Source organism: Augochlora pura, chromosome 5 (assembly GCF_028453695.1).
Source record: "Augochlora pura isolate Apur16 chromosome 5, APUR_v2.2.1, whole genome shotgun sequence".
Classification (NCBI taxonomy): Eukaryota; Metazoa; Arthropoda; class Insecta; order Hymenoptera; family Halictidae; genus Augochlora; species Augochlora pura.
The window spans coordinates 14977976-15002590 of NC_135776.1; the positions used below are offsets into that span (position 1 = coordinate 14977976).

The window sequence follows — 24615 nt, forward strand, 5'->3', positions numbered from 1 at the left end:
GGAATCCCGCGCGATGACTCACCCGTGTCTCGCGAAAATATCTCAATTTCATTGATACTCTCGACATCCGGAAATTATTGTCTGTTAGTCTATTGTTTATTGTTACGATTCGGTCGAATTTCGTATTGTTTCGGGGAAGCTTTACGAAGTGATTGTGTACTTGCCTTCGGCATGTAGATGAACCCAAATTGCTTACACATTATATCAGATAAAAAAATTAAAGAGAAACAAATTACATTTACAATAATTTTCAATCAAAGCACGGAAAGTTTTATCGGGCTCAGAAATTTCATTCGAACAAGAACATCAAATTAATAATGTGAAAATTGTTTTAGTCCTGATATGTTAATTCTGAATAACGTCTCATTAACGCAGCTTAAATAAGAAGAATTCGAAACCAGTTTTGTACAGCTTAAAGGCTTAACTAACTGGTGTCTTTACCATTTTTATAAGGCATAATTTGAATTTATAATAATTCCAGTAATAAACGCAGAGGGTAGTTCGTAAAGACATATTTCCACTAAACTGGCAATTGTATACATCAATTATAAGCAACAGAAAATATGAAAAATTAAATTCTTTTTTATATTAATCTTAACAAGTTCAAAATAATGTACCGATATTTTGAAATTCGTTTAATCTGTCCACAATCTTGACAGTCTACTCATTTTTGTCATAAATGCACAAAAAATCCTCAGTCTAAGCAAATCTCAATTTTTGCGGACCGTTTTACAAAGACCGGAATGAAAAACGATCTGGAGACTTAATTAATTGACAACAAAATTTCCTGTGACAAGAATAAGAGTATAAAAAATAAAATAGAGATATTTCCAATTTCGTCTACGTTTTCGAGTGAACTGCGAGAGACGAAAACTTGCAAACGGCATCGAATGACGCAACTTATTAACATTCGCGAAAGAATTTTGGCGTACCAGTACCGGTACGATCCTGATAGTCCTGGCGAAGGCAGAAACACATAATACACTTGGCGCATTTGCGAGCTAAAAGGATGTTTCGCGATCCTATCGTAATCGGCACGGTCGTTCCTGGAGATTCTAAATAAATTTGACGCGCTTGTTCTCCTCCCTTTCTTTCTCGGGTATAGTTCCTTGACCCACTATAAAGATTCGCTGGAATCGGCCAAGATCATTCGGTAGTGGGGAACTCGCGCTACGGGATCCGGCGCGTAATCGTGTTTATCCCGGCGAGAATACGCGACGCGGGTCTCAATGGACAAGTTCATTGGTTTTTCCCCGTCTTTGTATGGCGTCTCAGGATCGCTCGCTCACCGAGCATGTTCCCCGTGTAATTAACAGGAAGCACAACGAGAATCGACGATTCCACTTTTTCTTCGTGTTTCTACTCTATTAATAACTGTACAAGTTTCTCTCGCAGTCGACGATTATGATAAATCATTCTCGAATCCTGCTACATATGCTAATAGAGTCGAACACCTCAACTACTAAACGAGACACTATATATAGCGCTATAATTTCATACATTTCCTCTTACTGTACTTCTACTGTACACAAGTCGATGCTGTATACATATATTATTTGACGGTATACGGTTTTTAACTGTACCGTTCCATTCGGTCAGAGTTGAACATTTTTCCTGTTACATGAATCTTTAGTTGATGTAACAGCACCGTCTCGTCTCCTACAGCAACAAAATCGAAGACACGTTTTCTCAGAATCAGAGTTTACGATTCGGTAATTTATATACCTTCCGTAATTATCATCCGAATAACTTTAAACTGTGACACAATCTTGTTGTATGTATAATGCTGTGGAACACGTAATCGTGAAATGTTTAATACCTTTTTTTAGTTGAGAACCTTCAGTTTTTTTTATCATAAGTGTACAATTTCCACAAGGATTAACATTTTTGTAAAAAATAAAATCCTTGACGTGATATTCAGATAAGAATTATTTAAGGACTTGAACACGCTATGATAACAGTCAGAGACGTTTGACTTCTAGAAATTAAAGTTTGTCTCTTCAAACGGAAAGATCATTAATGCCTCTGTGATTTGAAGTAATAACTCTGCACTACGGTACTTCTTATCACAAATTGTCACTCATTCTTTTGTCTCGATACCCTGTAATTACGATATTCTATAGGTATAGTTACACAATGAATAATAAACCCTCAAACATAAAATTAGTTTGACTTTCGAGTCCCGATAATTCCAATAATATTATAATTTCGGATACAAATTTGTTCATTTAAAATCATTTGGGAAAGCCAACTTCCCTTGAAATGATCGAGATTCAAGTGCATCATCTATTCCGTAATTATCCAACATCAAATATATTTATCTTGTTAGAATAAATACCGTCCTATTAGCGTCGAACGCGCCAATGACTGCGATAAAATTCTCATTATCCGATACCAATGACAACGAAACGAACATACAACCTTTCCGGAGATACCGCAATACATATTTTCGTTAATCATTACTTTCCATCGTAAAATTTTTCCGTCGTTAAATGCTATCCGTGATTGCAGAGCTTCCGATAATTATACACACACACTCTTTGTCCGCGATCAGTTTACCGTCACCGACGGTCATTTTCATTTTCATGACATTGCAGCGTTCTCCTACGCACCGATTGCTCATCGTTCGATCGATCGCACAGGATCACTTCACCGTTTTAAATATTTGTACGATCATTTTCAGCTAAAGACTGTTTTTTTTCTCATTAGACGACCAATGTTTAGCACGTCGGTCAAGAGTTTTTCAAAAAGGCAGCAACGAAACGCTCAAATATTGCCACGACCAACGTTTAAACCAATCGATCTCTGTACAGTAGATTTGTACCGTTTATTTTGAAAGTGGTGTAAGTCCATCTTTGAAAAAAATGAGATATCACGTAATTCATGCTTAATTTGATGTAAATTTTTTATGCATAACTAGTCCGTGCTTAATTTCTTAAAAAATTCCCATGTTTTGTACAATTTAAAATTGGTCGGTAAATGAAATTGCATAATCATCGATTATGAAAGTGGTGTAAGTCCAATTGACAGAGGTAGGTGGCTTAGCAGATGGTTGCCGATCAGTAGCCTGTTATTTTACATTTGTTATATATTACGTAACACAATGTAGAAAACATGATAAATTCATTTTACATGAAATGAAACGAGAGAATTTCGTTTCAATAAAAAATCTTCAAAATGCAATTAAAAACAGATAGGAAAAAACACTAATGGAGAACAGGTAAATTGGTTGCAAATATGTTGGATGAGGTTTCTCAAAAGTGCACCATACACTATTTTATATAAAACATGGATGAAGGACAAAAAATTTAAAACTATAAATTTATTACCTACACGTCCTGGAAGACCGCTAAAATTTGAAAAAATTGCCCTGGCGCCTTTGTACCAAAATGCCAGGCTTATTACTTATGAAAAATATAAAGACATCAAACAGCTATTACCTTATACACCACCGGTGCATCATGCATATTTCGAAACACTGCCACATACAGAGCATAAGTAAATACTATCAATATCTTGTAATCTTGACAATGTCATTGTCGTCTGAAATTAAAAATACTACTTCTATTTTATGTCGTGTCATTATTTGTAAACAAAATTGGATTAATATGAAGTATATTTTAAGTGATATTTGATTTTTCAAAATTGAAATTAAACGATTTTTACAATTGTCTAATCTTGAAAGTGGTGTAAGTCCATTTGCAGCCCGTAAGTATACATCAGTTTAGTAAAATACGCCTAAACAAATTTATATAACCAAATTACATATTGATAAAACAGTAGAAACATTGCCAGAGTTCATATAATGTGCCTAAATTTTTTAATTAACAGATATGTTTACCTTTAATTTTCTCTTTGAGAATAACCACTTTCAAAATAAACGGTCCATTTATCGATACTTATAATACTAAAATCTTCAGTAGTATGATTGTGTTCTTTAGTCAGCAGTGCCGGGTCATCTCTGACACAAAACCTTTTATCTTTTTTTCTGGTAATGTCAGAGGTACACTAACTTAGTTTGGATCAAATATGACTCGACGCCGCTTTCCGAATGTTGATCATTCACTGTCTTGATGACAAATAAAATAGCAGATAAAGAAGACAAGAACACTCCGCATATAACATACATACGCCAGTAGTACATATGTACTCTCTAATCAAAGTATAGTAAAATATTTCCGATCAAGTCCCATTTTCTCATTGAACGCCTCAAATTCCCCGGAACGTCACGAATTTCCCCAGGAACACCGGGCGTTTGGACAAAAATGAGATAGAGGATCGGACGATCGTATTATACTTAGCCGATGAAAAAATGCGAGGCGATTCGCCGAAGTGATCAGACCTTGATAGCACCGGCTCGATCCTGTCCTGGAGAAGTTTTGTCTTTCCGTGACGTGGTGTCCGCCAGACCACTGTCTTCGTTCAGAATGTATGCGACGATTTTACGATAATTAGGAAATCGACTGGTCCCGTCGAAGGTACTTTCCCGGGAACCGTTGGTTTGATTTCTTCGAACGAAAACCGCGGAGTGGAGGATGGCCAGCGCGTAGACCGCCGGTCAATAATTAGCCGACGTAAAAACCACCGGTGTCTCGTATATAAGTTGTTGTCCCGTTCAAGAGCTTCAGTCGTTCTTGACTCTTCGACCACGGAGATTAGGGACCTGTGAACAGTTGCCGAGACATTATAGAAACTTTGCGTGTGCTTCTTGTCAACGGTGTCGTAGAGCAACATGAAGTTCTTGAAGTGTCTTGTGCCGGTGGTGTTACTTCTGTCTGCTGAAAAATGTAACGCAACACCCGGTGAGTTTTTCTTTTGAAATTAGCTGCCTTTAGGACTCGAGGAAAACGAGCGTTTATAAAAATAGCGTTACCTTTTTTTGGAGGCTCTTAAAACCTCTGTGCAGAATTCGGAATTCGGAGAATCAAATTTCCTTCGGCGATCAGGTTTTGCTTGGTTTAACCCTTTGGGTCACGCTGGTCGGAATTCATTTTTGTTGATCAAACAATAGTACATGCTAAAAAAAAACAAAATTTATTAGGTCTGTTTTAAAGTTTTGATACATGTATGTAAAAATAAAAGGAAGTAGAAAATGAATAAATGGCTTTGGTGGCTGAGAAAGCACATACGATTGCAAAGTTAAATAGGATATTAAACGCGACGTTATTAAGAAATAGATGTGTTGGACTATAGGCTGGCTGGCGATTCATTTTTTCTCTTTTCCTTTTATTAATTTTATTTCATTCGATGGGATTTTTTCGGCCGTAGGTCTACTCGGACAAATAGCAGCAAACCATGGTATCAACTTGGATCCGTTAGGACTCTTTAACAAAGGGAACCGGGCGTCGAGCAGCGCGCAATCGTTCGGTACCAACTTTAATCTGGGACCTCTTTCCATTTCATCGTCATCGTCATTAGCATCGGCCTCCGCCGGCGGCGAAGGTGCTGGTTCAGCCAATGCCAAAGCGAATTCCCAATCCTTTGCTGGGTCTGGATCTGCCGGAGCAAACGCTGAAGCCTCGGCGATCGCTAATGCTCAAGGTATTTTTCATAGAAACTTATTACCAAACGTCCAGATGCATGCGACCCATCCACATCATTCAAAATTTAACAATATTTAGCTTATCAAAAAATATACCAGAAGACTCAAAGAACGAAGAATACTGTGTTGAATTGGTGATAACTTAGTAAGAGTTCGATGTAGCTGGACCTTAATTTAAATGGTGGACAGATGCGCGATCTGAAAAAATATCTCTGAAAAAATAATCACGGAGATTATGTTCTAAGAGATTTATCGATAAACTTTTTCATTGGTACATCTCTAGCCGATGATGGAGAAACACACGTAAACTGAAACGTGATTTTCCAAATGCGATACTAGAGAGAACAAAATTCTTTATAAATCTCTATTTTATCATTATTTCTTTTTCTATTCTTCATACGCGAAGAACGCAGACTGCTATCGATTCACGAATAATTTCATCGTGCACGTTTCTCGACAAAGGAAACATTGAAATCCGAATCTCGAGGGTCCAGCCCACCGGTTTGTAAAAAGCGGAGAACCGGGGGGGCGAGGTTTAAATTCTCGCGAGGTCATAACGAGCGTTGCATTTTCTTTGGACGTAGGTGTAGGTGGTTCTCCTGGACCATACTACGTTCCGTACACCGGCGGCGCCTACAATGATGGTTATAACAGTTACGGTCAACGTGGTAATCGTCATCACGGTGGTAATGCCGGTGCACAGTCGATTGCGGACGCGAATTACGGTGCGCAAGTCGTCGGTGCTAATGCAGGAGCGAACGCAAATTACGGAGCACAAGTCGGTGCAAATGCAGGAGCAAACGCCGACGCGGGTGGTGCATACGCTGGCGCTCAAGCTGGCGCTGCACACGGCGGTTCGTACGCAGGTGCATCTGCTGGAGCAGGCTCTGGCGCCGCCTCGAACGCGAACGCGAACACCAACGCGAACACCAACGTGAACACGAACGTAAACACGAACGTGAACACGAACGTGAACACATTAGCCAACACGAACGCGAATGCGAATACCAACGCCAACACGAACGTGAACACGAACGTGAACACCATCGTGAACACGAACACTGGCACGAGAGTACCGATCAACTACTACCCCTCTGGGAATTTCCACGCTAACGCTGGTGCTAATGCGGTCTCTAATGACGCATTGAACGCGATTCCCGAGAGACAAATCTCTCCGTACAATCCTAGCGTGGTTCAAGGACCGCCGATCTACCCGGGCCACCATAGAGAATCAGAGGTGGTGTCCGTTCCCTTTCCCAGTCAAAGACCCTATCCGAGACCGGATGTGATCATCCAACAGTATCCGCCACCTCGGCCAATCCCACCGCCGCACAACGACGGAGACACGGTGATGATACCTGTGGTCGTTGTAGACGGTCCACCGTACGGCAGACCCATGCCCAGACCGAGACCGATGCACCGCCCGAAACCAAAGTACGAGCCATGGGAGATCGTCGTGATCGAGAGCACGGAGCCGCAAGGCCAAGGTGAGCCGCGCGGATCTCGATCGTGCGACCTTGATTCCTTGCACGAGGCGGGTTTTCTTCGAATGCACGTGGGTTCTTAGTGTCAGCGAGCCTGAAACTGAACAGAAAGTGAAAGCATGGGAATGTTGTACTCGTCTTCGTCGGCACTCACGGACTGCGATTGTGTTGCACCAACAACTATTCTTTGTTTTCGTCATCTTTTCTATCGATTCGGTCATCGTACCGTTTCGTCGCCGCTGCGGACAAACGTCCAGAACTTCTTTCTCCTACTTTTCCATGCATTAATACCGTTTCAATGTGTATGTAAACCGTGCTGCGTAGTTCTTGCTGGCCAAGTAATTATAGAGGAAAAGTAGGCGATTTATACCGTTCACCTCCCCCTCTCTGCCGCGCTGTATCTCTCCTTCATTAACATTTATTGTAACACGGCACTTCCTGATTTCTGAGATGACTATTCCCATTGACCTCGTGTAGACGCGGCTGCGGTAGAAAAATCTTTCAGTCGAACCGTCACACAATAGTCCCAATTGATGAATTGACTGTTCACGGCGTTTTTGATAATGCAGGTCGTTGAATTCGTCTTGACGCCGGCTATAACATTATTAAGTAACAAAGATATAGTGACAATTATACAATCAAAATAACTTTAATTGTTTACTTAAAAATCAAATTTTTTTTAATTTTTCACGTTAATATTTATAGAAGAATGTTCGTAAATTTTTATGTTGCCAATATCACATTTCTCGTACTCAAAAATACTGTTGCCTATAAGAAATTTTTGCTTATAATTTATTTGATATTGATATTTAATTGATTAAGGAGAATCGTCAACGTTTCATATATTCAACAATTCATATCTTTAGAATCTCAAGTGATCGCGCTTTCTTTCAATGTGGAATGATTTCTGCATACATTTACCTGAATAATCATGCCGATACTACTTCCCGAAACGTCCATCCATGAAAATGATTATTGTTTAAAACAGCTCTGTGACCGGCACCACGCGAAACGTCAATGGATCGAAAATAATATTAGCTAACAACAAAAATACCATGATTAAGTTATACAAATTATAAATTAACAGAAACAACAATAATAACCCCTTGACGCTCCGCGCGATTCCATGTATATGTATGGCTCTTTTCGCTGATCTGACTATAGAAAAATCGAAGATTTTTCCAGCAATGTACATGAACATTATTCAGCAGGTGGACTCGGTAAAGGAGGATACTACGGGCCAACAGGACAACAGCCGATCGGTGCTGGCAACATTTATCCGTCGGGGCTATCAGGAGCCAATGCTAATGCCAATGCCATTGCCACTGCTAATGCGAACGCGAACGTCGGTGCCAACGGTGCAAATGGAGTCCGTTACACTAACGTGCCAGGTTACAATCAGCAAGGACAATATCCCACCGGTAGTGGATCATACCCTATCGGATCTGGGAATCCATTCCTCGGCGGTTCGGCTCAAGCCAACGCCGCTGCCAACGCCGCTGCCAACAGCAACGCTAACGGAAACGGTTATCCTGGATCGACGGGTCTTGTGCAAAACCCCGGATACTATGGAACAAGTGATGTCCCTGCCCCTAATCCAGGTATCGGAGGAAGTAATCCCTTCCTGTCTGGAGGAGGTCAAGCAGCTGCCAACGCCAACGCCAACGCCAATGCTGGCTCGATCGCCGGTTCTACGGCACAGCAACAACATCCTTTCCTGAACAATGGTGCTCCAGCCTACGAAGACACCAACGGTCTTGTGAAACCTGGTCTCGAACATGTGGTGATCAATGAAGGAAGCTTAGCTAACGCGAACGCGGCAGCATCAGCTAACAGCCAAGGCAAAGTGAACCCCATTCCTACCTCGTATCCAGGCCAAATCACTGCTCCAGGGAAGTACGTTGTCCCACAACCTGAATATAATCAGCCGCCCCAGCTAATCCCAACTGCGGTGATTCCGGTGGAGCCAACAATCGTTGTAAAAGTGCCGACTGCGGGACAGATACCAGTCAAAGGTGGACCACTTTATAGACCGACCGGACCAATCTATGGGTCGGGATCAGCTGGCGCCAAAGCTAACGCTGGAAGCATCGCGTCCAATGGTTACGGTGGAAATGGCGGAGCCGGCTATCCTGGTGCAGGACTGACCATCACTAGTCCCTCTGCGCCGGGTTACGGGCAAAATGGAGGTTCGTCCGGAGCTAATGCTAACGCCAACGCGGCAGCCAATAGTGGAAGCAGTGGAATCGGCGCTTCTGGTCCCAGTTACCCAGGATCGGGTCTTGGAGGATTGAACCTTGGAGGTTCGTCCGGAGCTAATGCTAACGCCAACGCGGCAGCCAATGGAGGAAGCAGTGGAATCGGCGCTTCTGGTCCCAGTTACCCAGGATCGGGTCTTGGAGGATTGAACCTTGGAGGATCCGGTGGTGCTGGTGCTAATGCCAACGCGGCAGCCAATGGAGGAAGCAGTGGAATCGGCGCCTCTGGCCCCGGTTATCCTGGATCGGGTCTTGGAGGATTGAACCTTGGGGGATCCGCTGGTGCTGATGCTAACGCCAACGCGGCAGCCAATGGAGGAAGCAGTGGAATCGGCGCCTCTGGCCCCGGTTATCCTGGATCGGGTCTTGGAGGATTGAACCTTGGAGGATCCGGTGGTGCTAATGCTAACGCAAACGCGGCAGCCAATGGGGGAAGCAGTGGCCTTGGCATCACTGGCTCCCGTTATCCCGGATCCGTTTTTGGAGGATCCGGTGCAGCTAATGCTAATTCCAACGCGGCAGCCAATAGTGGAAGCACTGACTTCGGCATCTCTGGTAGCGGTTACCCTGGGTCGAACCTTGGGGGATCCAGTGGTGCTAATGCTAACGCCAAGGCAGTAGCCAATAGCGGAAGCAGTGCGTTCGGAGGCTCTGGCAGTGGCTATCCTGGATCAAATCTTGGAGGATCGAACTTCGGAGGATCCGGCAGTGCTAATGCTAAGGCTGATGCTAGTGCCATAGCTGGAAGCTCAACTGGTCAGAATGTGAAGGGAGCCGGCAGACCTGGAATTTACGGACAAGGTAAGTTATGTTAATTTCGCAAGCATTCGATATAACGATTTGATTCATTCAATGGAGAACTTTATTCGCGGTATTATTTCCACAGATTTAACTGCATCAGAGTCAACTTCGGCCATTATTGAAGGCATTGAGTCTGGCTTGATTCTGATTAAATAATTGCTCTCCCTTCTACAGGATCGTTTGGTTCTCCAAACAGCGGTTTATCCAACGCAGTTGCAAATGCCAACTCTAACAGTTTCGCGAGCGGCGGTTCGGCTTCCAGTTCCAGCAAATCTTCGGCGTACTCTTCCGGAAGCGGGTCGGCGAACGCAAACGCGCAATCATCGAGTAACGCTGTATCATCGGGAAATAGGAGTTCCGCATCCAGTTACGCGTCCGCTATTGCGAACACCGAAGATATGCTGATTTTCAGCAACTGATCATCGAAAACCACCGACCCCTTAAAATGTTCATCCGTGAGGCAAACCGACGCCATAGACGTGCCATCGCTGTGAATTTTTGTAATTCGTGTCTCAGACCCTGTATACATCTAGCAACGCATCGAGTGCCGTAGGAATCGACAAGGAAATACTGAATCGCGTATACTATTAACGGTCAGATAATAGTTTACGCGTCGACGTAATAAATATTTCGATGCTTCGTAAGTCTTGCGTAATAATGTTTTACTGCGCTTCATCTTGCGGATGAAGATTGTCCTCTAACGGAGCCGTGTTCCATCGACACTCGATTTGTAAATACTTCGAATGTTTCGATCGATGATTTCTTTTATTAATCATTGACAGATGAAATTTGTATGGTGAATAGCGAATATTATTAGCTAGCAGCTACTGATATCATTATTGCCGATACGCGGTGACGCCAAGAATGTTACGCTTCCAATAGTATTCCGTCAAATGATCGGGGACTGTTTTAGACGCTTTTTTTTAAATAACTTTGCTTCGAGCACTTTTGACACGATCTTCCGAGGAGATCAAACACATGGTTAATACTCCAACTTTAATGTATTAAGTACACGACTATTGTGAATACCATACGATTAGATTGTAAAGTTAGACGAATTGTTCCAACGATCGTTGTTCGGAATAAAATCATTCGCATTAATTCCAGCAAATTTTATTCGACATTAAACCAAGGTTCATTTATCGCATGCACTTATTTTTTGCTAGGGCACTACAGCGTCCGATGACGCAGGATATTGTTGTTGCAGCTAGTTGAATAGATATCTGCAGGTCATAGTGTACGGTAACGTAAACAACTTGAGAGAGAATTGCCGTTTCGATCCGTAAAACAATAAACGAGAGAATGAAACTCGGATAGAATTAAACGAGACATTGGAATTTAATGGGATCCTCGATGAAGACACTCGTATTGTTCCGTCAATTTCCATTTAAGCGACACTCGATAATTTTCGCACAATTACCGATAATCAGTTTTCCATCAGTGGACATTTATTTTACATCTTCGCGGAATCTCAAGGCTATTATCTTGCCTTATCACACTGTTGAGGACGTCGATTCCCCACCTCTGTCTTTGACTCTCTTGCTCTCTTACGTAACAAACATATTATTGCGTTCTCTGTAACTCGTAAGAAATTAATAAACTATGATTTTTTTTATCAAATCGCTCAAGTATTTTCCACTTACGAGTGTAACATCCTTTCTGCGGTTGCTGGTGCAACAGAGCAAAGAATGATGAACAGGGAAATGAGCAGGATAAATTGTTGGTTAATTGTTACACGCTGCTACACTGCCAGAAAAATATAATCCTGAAAAACATATTCGTAAAAAATACGGGATTCTGCAAACAGAAATATTTATTCTGTATTTACTATGATAATATGCAAACACAATTTATCTGTACATAATCTATACCCAGAAACCTTGTCAGCAAGATTTAAATCTTGAGATCTTTTATCAAAGCAATGTAATGGTTGATGAATATTCTGCTAGTGCAAGAAATGGCCTACCCTCACGGAGAAACCTGAAAAACGCGATAGCTAAAGGATAAAAATTATAATCATTGATCTCAAAATGTTCGTGGTGATCCTCAGTATCGATTCTATACCATAGATTGCTATACTTATGACTATTTCTGGTTTTATCAGAAATGAACCGTTTATAGGCTACGAAACATTATTATCATCCGTGTATTCAGAAGAATATATGTACATACATGTTTACTACTGGATGAGTCTAGTAATTCCAGTGACAAATAAATATTTTGGAGACATACAATTGTTTAGGAGAATTTTCTGCATCCTTATTATACTATAAAAGCTTTATTAAGGAAAATGTAGAAAACTGATAATTCTTACCGCGTTGGTTATAAATATATAATGTAAATTTAGGCACTAAACATTTGCTCCCAAAACTATAAAAATAGCGCCATAGAATTTAGTGGCAAAATGATGAAACTAGTAGGCAAAATTACCAACAGTTACTTTTGGCTAACAGTTTTATCGTTTTGCCACTGCATCCAATGCCACTATTTTTATAATTTTAGGAGCAGATGATTCGTGCCAGATTTTACATTATATTTATAGCTAAAACAGTAAGAAACATATCGTCGACCTCAAAATTTGCAAATTTCATACATATGTAGTTATACATATTTCATACATATAGTTATATATAAAAAATATTCAATCTTATCTATATTTGCAACAATAAATAATTTTTTACAATTCAATATGAATGCAGGAAGTTCCCTTCCCAAAGTATTTTTTTAGCTTATTTTTATTTGTACTTGTAATTTGTGCGCGCATTGCGTAATGTCCCGAGAACAATGCAAAATCAAATACGTTAATATTAGAATTTTAATTTAATCTAGCAGTCGATTGATCAAACAAAAAATATATAGCTACATTTAAAAATCGTAACTATTAATTGTTGTTTTGTTTAATGAAAGATAATGCACCTTTATAAAAATATGCGTCTTCCTATATTTTGTTAACTTTTCTACAAAATATCTTCTTCGTAGCTATGTATTATACGTAAAAGTTTGTATGTATTATGTACACGCATGCTTATATGTTCATAATAGCCGTTGCTATGCAACTAGTTAGTACAACACTAGATTCATTACACTGTGAAAGGTGATCATTGAAATTGAGAATACATACCCTCGCATTCTAATTAACAATGGCAGACGACGTAAAGCCGGAAGTAATTAGCAAGACGCAAGATCTTCTTGGGAAATATTTTAAAAAGCCACCACTTACCGAAAAACTGCTGAGGAAACCACCGTTTAGATTCCTTCATGATATTGTATCAGCGGTAACGAAATATATACCCGCTTTTTTAGGCCTAACATTTAAATAGTCACTGCATTAATATTAGTTTCAAATTATATCTTAGGTGATCAGAGAAACTGGTTTTTTAGATGGTTTATTTACTGAAGAAGAACTGAACTCTGAGAATATAAACAATAAGGAAACGAAGCTTGCTTATTTAACAAAACTAATCGATGTTGTCAGTAAGTAAATATGGTGCCTAATACAGAGGTAACAAATATGGAAGCCTTGTTTGATAAATTTTTTAAATATACTTCAAAATAATTCCAGAATTGGCTACTGGTGCTAATTTAACTGTAAGAGCAAGTAAAATAATATCTGGTCAGGAGCCAACTAAGACAAATGAACTGTTACAAACTATTGGGATAGCTTTGGATAAAAAGGTAATATAAATAAAATTAATATAAGATTATATACATTATAATTACCGAAAAATTAATCAATATTTTGTCTATCAGATAAATAGTAATGAAGCCATAGAACATTATAGACAAATCTTAGAAAAGGGCAAATCAACTTCAAAAAGTAAAACTGCAAGAAAAGAAGAAAAAGTAACATCATCAAAAGATGCTCAATCAAAACGAACTGCAACAGGTAGAGATAAATCTTCTAGTCAAAAAAGAAGAATACCAAATGAAGCTAAACCAACAGCAAATACCGTGGAAACGCATAGAGATAAAAGTCGGGAATTTCAAAAAAATGCTGAAGTTATACAGGCTTCAGGAGTTCAAGTAAGTTATTATTATTAAGAATTACTTTTTCTCAACAATTTAAATAGTTTTACACGTTGGTTATTTTTTTGTTGATACAGGAGAAAATTCCTTCATCTGCACACAGGAGAAGATCATCAGCTAAACCTAAACCTAATACATCCTCTGTGACCCAATCTGAAATAGCTTCAATACAGGAAAGTGTAAATACTGATAAAAAAATGGAGGAGAGCAAGAAGCAAAAAGAAAGTGTAAACAAATCAAAACAAACAACATATAGTGAAAATAATGAATTTGTAAATAACAAAGTGAATGAAAATATGGAGAACACAAAAATAGAACATAAAGAAATTCATGATGTAAATCATGAAATTCCCAATCAAAGTGAGGAAAAAACAGAAAATGTAATATTAGAGAGTCAGAAATCTCAATTAGAAAGTACTAATACAAGGTAACTTTTTATATACATATACTATTGCTTAATGATATCGCAGTTATGTGATAAAACGTAACGTTTCCAGTAATTCACAATCAAATACTAGACCAAGGACTTCATTGCGTCCACCTTCTGCAAGACCAATTAGTGCTAGGCCTGCAGCACCTAGATTACGGGGAAAAGCAGAGCTATCTGTTAATGAAGAAATATTGTATGAATCAGTTTAAGTGTATACTATCATGAAAAAAATAGACAAAAATTGATACTACACAACTTATTATTTCAGAACACCTACGGGAACTATAAGTGTTATTGTTGAAAATGCTGAAACTAAGGACGATGATGATGCTGAAGATATGGTAGTTATGGAAACCAGAGGAGGTGGTAGTGAATCTTTAGAAAATAATGGTACATTCAAAGTCGATGATCAATTAACACAAGAACATGGACATCTTGTTGCTCAGATATTAGAAACGCAAAAAGAACTGGTTAATAATGAAAACGTAGATGTTATACCTAAAAAAACAAATATTGTAAGGACATATATGTATACATATACATTTATCCGTTTTTAAACAATATTTTTTCTGTATTATAATTTTTCTATTAGTCGTGGGATACAAGTTCAAAGCGTGACGTAGTTGTTAAGGAAGTTGATAAACTTCGTAACACAATTCAAACTTTAACTCGTGCAACGAATCCACTTGGAAAATTGTTAGATTATTTTCAGGTATAAAGTTACGACATAACAAATTTTAATGCAGAATTTTTTATTAACGTTTTATGACATGATACAATCTTTACAGGAAGATGTAGAAATAATGCAGAAAGAATTATTTGAATGGAGGAGCCAATATCGACAAGTAAACGAACAATTAAAAACAGAAAAAATGTAAGCAATGTAAAAACAGGTATTTCATTGAGTTTTGTTAAGTGACCTGATTAGTTTCTAAAAATACTAATATCGAGCAAATTTATATTACTTTCAGAAGAACGCAAGAATTAATAGAACCTATGAAGAAAACGTTGAAAGAAATTGATCGAAATATGAAAGTACAGTTAGATAAAATATGTCAAGCAAAAACACAAATAATGAAAAACGATCAAAGGATACAAACCTTATTAAATGGTCGTGTATGAAATTTACTTTACTGTATTTCTGATGGAAACGTTACTTCTTTTTGTATTTATACACTATACAGAATGTTAAAAAAAAAACCTTAGTAAACGTAGGTCGAAAGGTCAACTGAAAATTCGATCTATGTTTACTAAGTTCTTTTACTCATTACGGTGTGTCCTAAATACTGTATAAATATTAAATACTTTTTTCAAACACCCTGTATATCTAAATGAACGGCCATGTAACATGTACAAAATGTTATATACTTTTCTAATATTAGAAAATAAATATAATGATTTCGTTTATTTATCCTTTCATTAAACAAGAACATTCGTACAAAATAAAGTAACTTAAAATATTTCATTATGCAACTTAAAAATATTTCTTGCAAACTGAACAGAACTACGTTGATCTCTTTTTAGATTTCATATTTAGCTTGTACAGCTGAGACTTCATTTAATGGTACTTTTTCTATTGTTTTGCAGTACTCAAAAAGTATGTTCAAAGCTATAAATATACATAATAAGGAGTAATCATCGTACGTCCGAACAAAGTTAAATTGATTTACGTCTAAACTAATAATACTTACTTTCCCTTTCTTTGTCACTCATGAACATAATAAGAGCTCTAAATCGCTTGACTTCACAGAGATCTTCCAAGTATGAAAATACGGATTCTTTTCTTTTTATAAATTCTATTCTTAAAACTTCTAATATTTCGTTAAAGATATAGGATTCCATAGAATTCTGAAATATTGTAGGTAAAGTATTCTTCGGTATTTGCTGAAATTTTAAGATTTTGTTATAAGAATCCACACACATGTAATAGAAAATTCTCATGATTAATATTGTACTATTCTTACCTTCAAATACCTATATCTAAATTCAAACGATTTATTCTTTCCCCAATTCATTACGAACTGTACAGCTCTTTTAGGAATTGGAGGTATTTTAATTTCAGATCCTAAATTATCAGAAGACTCAATCAAGTTTGATTGAAGATTATCACTTAATTTTTTTGTTTCTATTTGTATAGGCGTATGTTTATTACATGTTATTACATCACTCTTATATTTTTGCTGCAAGCTACCAAATTCCACTTCTTCAACGGGTATTTTTTTTAATGATTTCTAGAAATTATAATCATATTAATCCTCCATGTCAATTTTAGTAATATACAGTAATAATCTAGTACTGTACGTATAATCTTACTTTTGAACGTAAGTGGGCAGGCCTTGTAATAGGTTCAATAATAATAACATCGTCTTTTTCTGGTAACCAATCAGGAATGCTAGATACAGTACTAGAGCAGAGTTTTTCTCCAATTTTCTTTTCAATCAATTCTTCTGACGATTTCTTTGTATTTTTTTTTAATGTGGCAGATAACTGTATAAATTGACGTCATTAAATTACATTCCTTTAACTCAAAAAAATATTTCACAGAAATGACATATTTTATTACTACTTACATCTAAACTTTTAAGCTTGTTCTCAATTTGTCCTAGCAATGACTTTGCTTCTTTATTAGAAGGTTCCAGCTTTAAGATTTTTTCTAAATCTTGCCTAGCTTCCTTATTTTGTTTTAAGTTCATTCTAGCTATAGCTCTTCTATAATAAGCTTTCGTATAATTCTCATCTAATTGTACTGCTGCACTGCAGTCAGATTCTGCAGAGTGAAAACTAAAAGATACAGTATTTTGTGTTAAAGATCATAGAGATCAAACGTATTGTAAATAACATTAGGAGAATATTTACTTATCTATCTTCAGTTGACATAGGGCACGATTTGAAAAAAAGACAGCATCATATGGGAAAACTTTTATTGCTTGATTGTAACATTGAATAGCTTGAGTCCATTTTTGCTGTTGTACAAAATGATTTCCCTCATTTTTGTGCTTTGTAGCAACTTCATGTGCTTTTTCCAATTCTTTTGCAGATACAGTTTCATCTCCAGATGAACTTGACTGTTCCTCTTTATCTACGTCTTTGCATGCTTTATCCTTATGTATAAAATATGTAATTTATGTCAATACGTATGAAGTATTTTGTACTATTTTTTACGTAACAAAAGCATGATACTAATTAATACTAAATAACTTACTATATCAAATTTTTCCCAGGCATTATAATCATATGATTTAATTCTTTTTGATTTGTTATTGTTTCCATTTTCTTTGGTTGGAGCAGATTTTGCTTTACTCTTATTCTTGCTTCTAATTGGTGGTAATGACATCTACAATCACACAATTTTTACAGACAGAAAATTTTTATAATAAATAGCAATAATATATACCTGACCACTTGCTTCTCTTCTTAACTGCTCATCTTTTTGTTTCATTTGTTCCTCCCAATTTTTCATGTCGAGAAACTCCTTCTGCATATCTTCAGCATTATCTTTCACTTGCTTTTGAAGTAATAGAGATTTATCCATTATTTGAACTTTATTTAAGTCAATGGAAACCTTGAAATGTCACTTGGGAATGTAGGTTATGTTATTCCACGTTCCTTAGACACTGTAAATAAGCAATGACTCTATTCGATTTGTAGTTATCCAAATAAAATATCAAACGTTTAAGAAAAGTAGTAAATATATAATTTAATAAACAGGCAAGTTATTTCTTCCTTATTCTATGATATTAAAATTTTATTATGCTTGTACATTGTTGTTATGCAGCATGCAATTGTCCCTGCAACTTCTTACGAATTGAGTTCGTTTTTTTTTAATCATTTACTATAACATTTAATATTAATTCAAATACATGCATACATAGTTCAAGCACTTTCACCAACGATAAAAAATGTCAACACATTTAAAAGTACATACATGTACACCAACTACGTTAGTGCTTGCAGTGACATGTATGCATTATAACTTTTTAAAACTGGACTAAATGACTAAGTTTCTTTTAGGTGATAGGAGAACTAGTCTATTCGGTAATGACAATAACACTTGTCATTCAAAGGAATAACAAAAATTAAAAAGAACATTTTAGTAATTGTCTAGTGAACTAGTTTCTCTATCATTTAAAAACAATTCAAATCATTTCATTCAGTTTTCAAAAAGTTATAATATGTTGTACCGCTTTTCAGGCCGCCACTGTATAACGTAAAATATTTGAATTATCCAAAGTTGAAACAAAATTTAATCGTTACAAATACATTTATATTTTTTATATTATAATTTTGTATATGTAATTAATATGGTTAAAGAATAATTGAAATAGTTTCAAAACGGGAACATCATTGAACGAAAAGTTTATTGGTGGTCACCTTTCAGTTCAGAAAAAAGAAGGAAAGATATTTTTTTCTGTAAATTGTAAAATTACAATGTTCGATACGTGTTTGCATTCAAATTCAAATTCATTTAGACTTGGGCATCTGCCATCAAATCGGAATTGACCAGCTTCAATGTTACTTCGACAATGACGATGCAGATGCCTTAGCGGTGCAGTTTGTCGCTAATAAGCTTCGAGTACACATCTGTGCTCGTGCCCAAGAAAATACTGTTTATAAGTGTACTGTGTTAATGTAAATCAGCTATACAGTGTATTTTGCAAACAGTGAATATATAAACAATCAACAAAGCAGTACAGGCGAATATAAAGCTTTTAAATATCTAGCGAGCATGTTTGACAAATATTGCCGCAGATTTACTATACGCAAAATACACTCAACGTTTACAGCCTAATGAAAAATATGTAAGACGATGTTTGAATATTTTTTTCCACATATAATATTGATTTCTGCTTTTAAACTTACATTTTAGTATTAAAATTACCGCGGTTGAGATAGATCAATTTATATTAGGGCAAGAAGTTGTGTCAAGGTAAGAATTGAATTACTTCTTCATTTTGCCGCGTTATTGAGCTTCTTTATAAAGTTTATAGAATCTACATGAAATTAACATAAGTTATACTAGCATCTTTCTCAAAATGGATATATTTCTTATTAAAATTATGTATGTATACAGATTTGAAAATACTTCAGAGTTTATGAATGTATGAACCTTTGATACATATAAATATTTAAATAGGTAGTAAGAAAGAAAAAGTCACTTTTACTCTTACTTTGTTCGCACTGATTTCACCTATATTACCAGATTAAAACTTGAACGGAAGTATTTCGTAGTTCGGCCAATGTCGCATGCTTGTTTCCAACATATTTTTAGACTGCTCTCCCGAGGAGCATCCCGTGGCCGTCAGACAATCTGTTAGACAATAATGACGCTTCGCGCACGTGTCATTAACGCGTAGACACACGTATTGCAAACGATGTATCCTTATATCGGTCATGGGTTCGTTAAATAAAATGTCGAAGATAGACTTTATTGCAAAACCCAACTAATTTTAGAAACCTCCAAATTCTATATATAAATAGATATTTTATAGAAATGGTAACCCTGCAGCGTTCTCGTCGACATTTAGCGCATTTGCTGCAGACTTTACGGCCGCAGAGGTTTTTGTGGCTATTTATAGTCACAATTACATACTAATTAAGTAACAATAAAATGGAGAAATATCTTCTATTTACTGAATATTTGTTATCCTTATCTTTCAATTATTAAAATCGTCGTAATACACGTTATATAAAAATATGAAATATTTAGGCACGTATATTTTGTACAGTTTTTTACAAAAATAGCGCATTTGCGTGTACGAATTTATTCGATCACACTTATCAAAAATTATGCTTACAATAATTCTTTAGCAGATTGAGATCTTAGGCGCAAACAACTGAGAATTAAAACTGGTTCTAGATCATACTTGAATTCTAGGCGTACAACATATTAACTATAGTATCTCGGTTAACGTAGCCCACCACTTCGGTTGAGTGTTACAAATCTCCAATAAATTGTATGTTTACTCAGACGGCAGTTATTTCAATGTCTAAAGTTATATTTAACGGCAGTGCATTTTGGCGTAACTCCCAAAACTATATACCCGACATTATTTATGGTGCATAGTCAGAAAAACTATGAAGCCGACGGCCGACACTTCACAACTTTCTCATAATAATGATTTTTTATGAAATAATACAATTCTCTTTTTTTACCGAGATATACGTATGTATAGTCAAAATTTTTATTTGTTTAATAACAGCTTTTAATATTTCTTAGTATTTTGGTAACTTCTGACATAATATTTAAGTATTACAGAAATTAAATTTATTTATAATTATTTACAGAAGTACACAATGGATTTGAAAGTGGTAAACTTGTTTTTGTCCAAAACATTATGGATAAATTGTTCACTAAATTATTTGTGTTAATTTATCACAATATTTGTCTGTATTATAGTTTGGTTACACTGTGTTTGAGGTATTATTGTGTTATCTAATAATTTTAATAATATATGTAATATATATTATATTAATCATGTAGCTAACACTTTTCTATCTGTGTTCCTTAGGGTCCCAAGAGAGAAGTTTACATTAACAATGAAAAGGAGGAAATTGTTATTTTTACGGCAAAGCTACTTTGTTCTGGATTAAACATTTATTAAAAAATGTATGAGGACTAAATGAATGAAGGATGACAGTGACATATCAATATCAAGTTGCCAATTCCCCAAGTGGTGGATTCACCAGGCTCCTGTTCTTGTGGAGAGGTTCACTTTATAAACTTATTTATAGGGAACTTCTAATATTTCTACTTATTTTTGCTACACTATCTGCCATTTATCGACATCTACTTAATGCTACACAAAAGAAGTTAGTATTTAAAAAATTATAATCTTCTTGGTAGTTAGATTAAGAAACAAAAAAGTTAATCAAAATATATTTTTTCCAGAGATTTTGAGCAAATTGTTATTTATTGTGACAAATTTATTAATTTAATTCCATTAAGTTTTGTTCTTGGATTCTATGTGTCATATGTTGCTCAGAGATGGTGGCAACAGTACCAGGCTATACCTTGGCCTGATAAGTAAGTTCTAATAATATATGTGTAAATTATCAAAACATTTTACACTAATATGTTCTTTCAGGGTGATGCATTCAATTGCGCTACATGTTACAGGAAATGATGATTATGCTCGTACGCTGCGGAGAGCATTAATGCGATATTTAAATCTTTCCTTAACACTCGTTTTAAGATCGATTAGTTCTGCCGTGAAGAAACGATTTCCAACACTTGAACATGTTGTTGATTCTGGTAAAATACTTAAATTGATTAAGTAAAATCTTACATTTAAAACAGTTCTTCTAACATAAACATACTAATTTTAATCCATAGCACGTATTAAAGCAACAATGCACTTACATTTGCTTTACATTCAAGAAACTTAGAGTGATGTGCCAAAATCAATGATAAATTGATGAAGCTCATGACAAGAAGTCTCAACAATTAAGATAACCATTGTCATCAAATTCCCATAAAAAGTTAATTTTAATCAAGATACATAGAGACAAACTTCTGGTTGATTACATCTTCAAAAACTGCATATTGGGTATATCTCAACTTTTTGTTGTATTTTGTTATAAATTTTATGTTTTGAGAAATTTATAAAAACATGTTGAAAAATTTACATTTGAAATATAATGCTTTATACATTTACAAACAGTAAAGTAATATACATTAAAACTTTTTTTATATAAATAACTTATTTAACAGCTGAAATAGTCTAATATTATTAAATTAGTTTTTATTGGCTAATATTAAATTAACATCTAAATAAAAAATAAAAATAGTATGAATATCCTTATCACATAAAATTAAAAATCACTAATGTAATCACTAATATTAGTACTTGTTTATTACAGGATTTATGACATCATTAGAACTGGAATTGTTTCTTGCAGTACCAAGTGTTGAATTCAATACTTATTGGATTCCTTGCACATGGTTTATTAATCTTCTAAAAGAAGCACGTGAAAATCAGAGAATTCCTGATCCTCAAGGATTAAAATTGATTATGGAGGTACCATAATATTTGTCTCAATTTAATCCTATATGATAAGAAATTAAGTTTATTAAATTAACATTTAATGATTGTAGGAATTTAATGAATTTCGTACAAAGTGCGGACTCCTATGGAGTTACGATTGGATATCTATTCCATTAGTATATACACAAGTAGTAACATTAGCAACATATAGTTTTTTCGGTGTTGCGTTGATAGGTCGGCAATACATAGAAGGTAAAGAAAAACAGTTCCAACTACAAATAGACATTTACATACCTATTTTTACGATTCTACAATTCTTCTTCTTCATGGGATTATTAAAGGTACCTTTTACTTGAATGAAATCTATAGAATAACCAAAACTGTGTACACTATGTACAAGACTGAAATGCTTTTAGGTGGCAGAACAATTAATTAATCCATTTGGAGATGATGATGAAGATTTTGAGCTCAATTGGATTATTGATCGCCACACAAAGGTAAATTTCTTCTTACCTCCAAAATTATTTTACAGTTATTTAGAATTTTTAGTATTTTATATTTACATCTATTGTAGGTATCGTACCTCGGAGTAGATATTCTTATGAATCGGTGTCCACCATTAGTCAAAGATATTTACTATGATGCTGAAAATTTAATTCTGCCATATACAGAAGCGGCGGCAGCTTACAAAAAGAAAACATACCGTGGTAGTGTTGCGCACATGACGTTAGTATTGTTAATCATCTTTATGAGAAATATTTTAGTAATTTATTAAGATCTTTCACGTTAAAAGTGAAAAATGAGTTGTCAATAATTTTTTAGATATTATCTGTATAAGCCACTTATGTTTTCAGAGTTCCAGAAGAAAAACAAACGATGTTTTTACCAGATGTTATAGAAGAAGATGAAGAAGAAACGATACAATCATTACACATGTCAAATATGAGTCTGGCAACCCATACTAACAATAGTCCAGTATGTGAAAGACGGTAAATTTTAATTAAACAATTCTGACATTATATGGAAATAAAGTATGTAATGAAGCCTCATTAAGTTAGATTCGTTTGCTTCAGCCAGATCAACTTGGACCCTGAAACACCTACGAGAACTAATCAAGGTTGTCCTGAGACAGTTTTACAATTTGATATTCAAGAACCGTCGCCACGGGTCGAGCAAGTGGAACAGCGACCAAAAGTTTTTTCAGAAACTGCAAAAAAATTTTCGTCATTAGGAAAATATTCGGCTTTGCGATTCGATCCAAATCGAAAACCATTTTATACTATAACAAAAAGTCCAAAAACTGTTATACAATCATCAAGTACGTTCAACTTATCACATCCTTCAAGGCAAATCATAGATACACCTATAGTATATGCTAGTGATATTAATCCATGGAAAGAATATTCAAGAGTGCCTAATCTGCCTATGTTTGAAGTAGTAACTCCAGATCAATCCCCCGAAGTAGAGAAACAATATGACTCTAAAAGATTCTTTGACAATTACAATGTTAGTACAGAAGGTAGTTCCCATGCAACTACAAGTCAAAGCTTGAGCCATTCTGTGTCTTATCTACAATTGCCGGATACAAATGTTCCTGCAATAGCTAAAACTGCATTAAAGACTAAAAGTCCAAGATATGTGATAAGGAGGCATAAATCTATGGAAACCCCCAAAAAACTACGTATTCAGTGGACACAAATGATGAGAACGCAACGAAAAAAAATAACTGATGATATACCACCTGTTGAAGTGATAATGCTCGAAACAAAGAGCTCTCCAAATTTAAATCAATTTGATTCAAAGGATTCACCGAAAGACACAGATGATACGATGAATTCTTCCTAATAAGGAAAGTGGGTCTAAGAATTTGATATGCATTATTATGATACTACATTCAAAAACAAATTGTTATAATAAAAGATGGAAATGTACTACCTTTTGCTATTTAGTAAAAATATAAATTCATAAATACTTTCAACATTGGTGAAGTTATAATTTTTCATATTACTAAAAGTTATACATTTTTTAAACTGTATTAAAAGATTCAACTATTAATTTACTTACCTATTTTAATGATGGCTTTAAGGTA

At 35.8% G+C, this 24615-nt stretch overlaps 4 protein-coding genes and 1 long non-coding RNA gene across 22 annotated transcripts in view; 3 read left to right on the plus strand and 2 right to left on the minus strand.

Moving 5' to 3' along the window:
- LOC144470597 (uncharacterized) overlaps positions 1-4633 on the minus strand; it is an 8378-nt gene extending 3745 nt beyond the window's left edge. The window contains exon 1 of the long non-coding RNA XR_013494160.1: positions 4343-4633. This is a non-coding gene — a long non-coding RNA (uncharacterized LOC144470597). The remainder of the gene's footprint in view (positions 1-4342) is intronic.
- LOC144470586 (uncharacterized) lies at positions 4626-11705 on the plus strand. Of its 4 annotated transcripts, none has more exons than XM_078181902.1 (5): positions 4626-4802; positions 5269-5541; positions 6127-7029; positions 8235-10085; positions 10260-11705. In XM_078181902.1, exons 1-5 carry the CDS (start codon positions 4733-4735, stop codon positions 10502-10504), a joined length of 3342 nt encoding a protein of 1113 aa, XP_078038028.1. In that variant the 5' UTR covers positions 4626-4732; the 3' UTR covers positions 10505-11705. The 4 variants fall into 4 exon arrangements, with proteins under 4 accessions (XP_078038028.1, XP_078038029.1, XP_078038031.1 ...); XM_078181903.1 differs by having other exon boundaries at positions 8238-10085; XM_078181905.1 differs by having other exon boundaries at positions 6916-7029.
- A 137-nt stretch (positions 11706-11842) lies between these two features.
- Ift54 (intraflagellar transport 54) lies at positions 11843-15898 on the plus strand. 3 transcript variants are annotated; one of them, XR_013494150.1, is made up of 10 exons: positions 11843-13360; positions 13442-13559; positions 13648-13760; positions 13836-14108; positions 14189-14538; positions 14609-14734; positions 14810-15056; positions 15134-15253; positions 15334-15415; positions 15513-15538. XR_013494150.1 is itself a non-coding variant. In XM_078181921.1 (10 exons), exons 1-10 carry the CDS (start codon positions 13226-13228, stop codon positions 15661-15663), a joined length of 1719 nt encoding a protein of 572 aa, XP_078038047.1. In that variant the 5' UTR covers positions 11843-13225; the 3' UTR covers positions 15664-15898. The 3 variants fall into 3 exon arrangements, 2 of the variants coding, with proteins under 2 accessions (XP_078038047.1, XP_078038048.1); XM_078181921.1 differs by having other exon boundaries at positions 15330-15415; positions 15513-15898; XM_078181922.1 differs by having other exon boundaries at positions 14630-14734; positions 15330-15415; positions 15513-15898.
- Positions 15899-15917: 19 nt separating this feature from the next.
- On the minus strand, positions 15918-19791 carry Spag (RNA polymerase II-associated protein spaghetti). 7 transcript variants are annotated; one of them, XM_078181928.1, is made up of 10 exons: positions 19710-19746; positions 19402-19532; positions 17936-18155; positions 17744-17875; positions 17398-17642; positions 17112-17322; positions 16855-17028; positions 16506-16772; positions 16233-16425; positions 15918-16150 (listed from the first exon to the last, which is right to left on the minus strand). In XM_078181928.1, the coding sequence occupies exons 3-10, from the start codon at positions 18071-18073 to the stop codon at positions 16062-16064; spliced, it is 1449 nt and encodes a 482-aa protein (XP_078038054.1). In that variant the 5' UTR covers positions 18074-18155; positions 19402-19532; positions 19710-19746; the 3' UTR covers positions 15918-16061. The 7 variants fall into 7 exon arrangements, with proteins under 7 accessions (XP_078038054.1, XP_078038055.1, XP_078038052.1 ...); XM_078181929.1 differs by lacking the exon at positions 19402-19532 and having other exon boundaries at positions 19710-19791; XM_078181926.1 differs by lacking the exon at positions 19710-19746 and having other exon boundaries at positions 19402-19700.
- On the plus strand, positions 19061-24504 carry LOC144470588 (bestrophin-4). 7 transcript variants are annotated; one of them, XM_078181910.1, is made up of 12 exons: positions 19061-19340; positions 19409-19468; positions 20827-20959; positions 21051-21351; positions 21431-21565; positions 21627-21793; positions 22402-22559; positions 22637-22867; positions 22943-23023; positions 23101-23252; positions 23381-23515; positions 23600-24504. In XM_078181910.1, the coding sequence occupies exons 4-12, from the start codon at positions 21173-21175 to the stop codon at positions 24369-24371; spliced, it is 2010 nt and encodes a 669-aa protein (XP_078038036.1). In that variant the 5' UTR covers positions 19061-19340; positions 19409-19468; positions 20827-20959; positions 21051-21172; the 3' UTR covers positions 24372-24504. The 7 variants fall into 7 exon arrangements, with proteins under 7 accessions (XP_078038036.1, XP_078038035.1, XP_078038034.1 ...); XM_078181909.1 differs by having other exon boundaries at positions 19061-19468; XM_078181908.1 differs by lacking the exon at positions 19409-19468.
- Positions 24505-24615: the final 111 nt, after the last annotated feature.

Coding starts and splice junctions, on each gene's coding strand:
- LOC144470586 (XM_078181902.1), top strand. CDS start 4,733: ATGAAGTTCTTGAAGTGTCTTGTGCCGGTGGTGTTACTTCTGTCTGCT. Junction 5,542..6,126: donor GGCGATCGCTAATGCTCAAG/GTATTTTTCATA, acceptor CTTTGGACGTAG/GTGTAGGTGGTTCTCCTGGA. Junction 10,086..10,259: donor ACCTGGAATTTACGGACAAG/GTAAGTTATGTT, acceptor TCCCTTCTACAG/GATCGTTTGGTTCTCCAAAC.
- Ift54 (XM_078181921.1), top strand. CDS start 13,226: ATGGCAGACGACGTAAAGCCGGAAGTAATTAGCAAGACGCAAGATCTT. Junction 13,560..13,647: donor AAAACTAATCGATGTTGTCA/GTAAGTAAATAT, acceptor AAATAATTCCAG/AATTGGCTACTGGTGCTAAT. Junction 14,109..14,188: donor TACAGGCTTCAGGAGTTCAA/GTAAGTTATTAT, acceptor TTGTTGATACAG/GAGAAAATTCCTTCATCTGC.
- Spag (XM_078181929.1), bottom strand. CDS start 18,073: ATGGATAAATCTCTATTACTTCAAAAGCAAGTGAAAGATAATGCTGAA. Junction 17,876..17,935: donor GAAGAGAAGCAAGTGGTCAG/GTATATATTATT, acceptor GTGTGATTGTAG/ATGTCATTACCACCAATTAG. Junction 17,029..17,111: donor ACAAGCTTAAAAGTTTAGAT/GTAAGTAGTAAT, acceptor CAATTTATACAG/TTATCTGCCACATTAAAAAA.
- LOC144470588 (XM_078181909.1), top strand. CDS start 21,173: ATGACAGTGACATATCAATATCAAGTTGCCAATTCCCCAAGTGGTGGA. Junction 22,560..22,636: donor GATTAAAATTGATTATGGAG/GTACCATAATAT, acceptor TAATGATTGTAG/GAATTTAATGAATTTCGTAC. Junction 22,868..22,942: donor TCTTCATGGGATTATTAAAG/GTACCTTTTACT, acceptor AAATGCTTTTAG/GTGGCAGAACAATTAATTAA.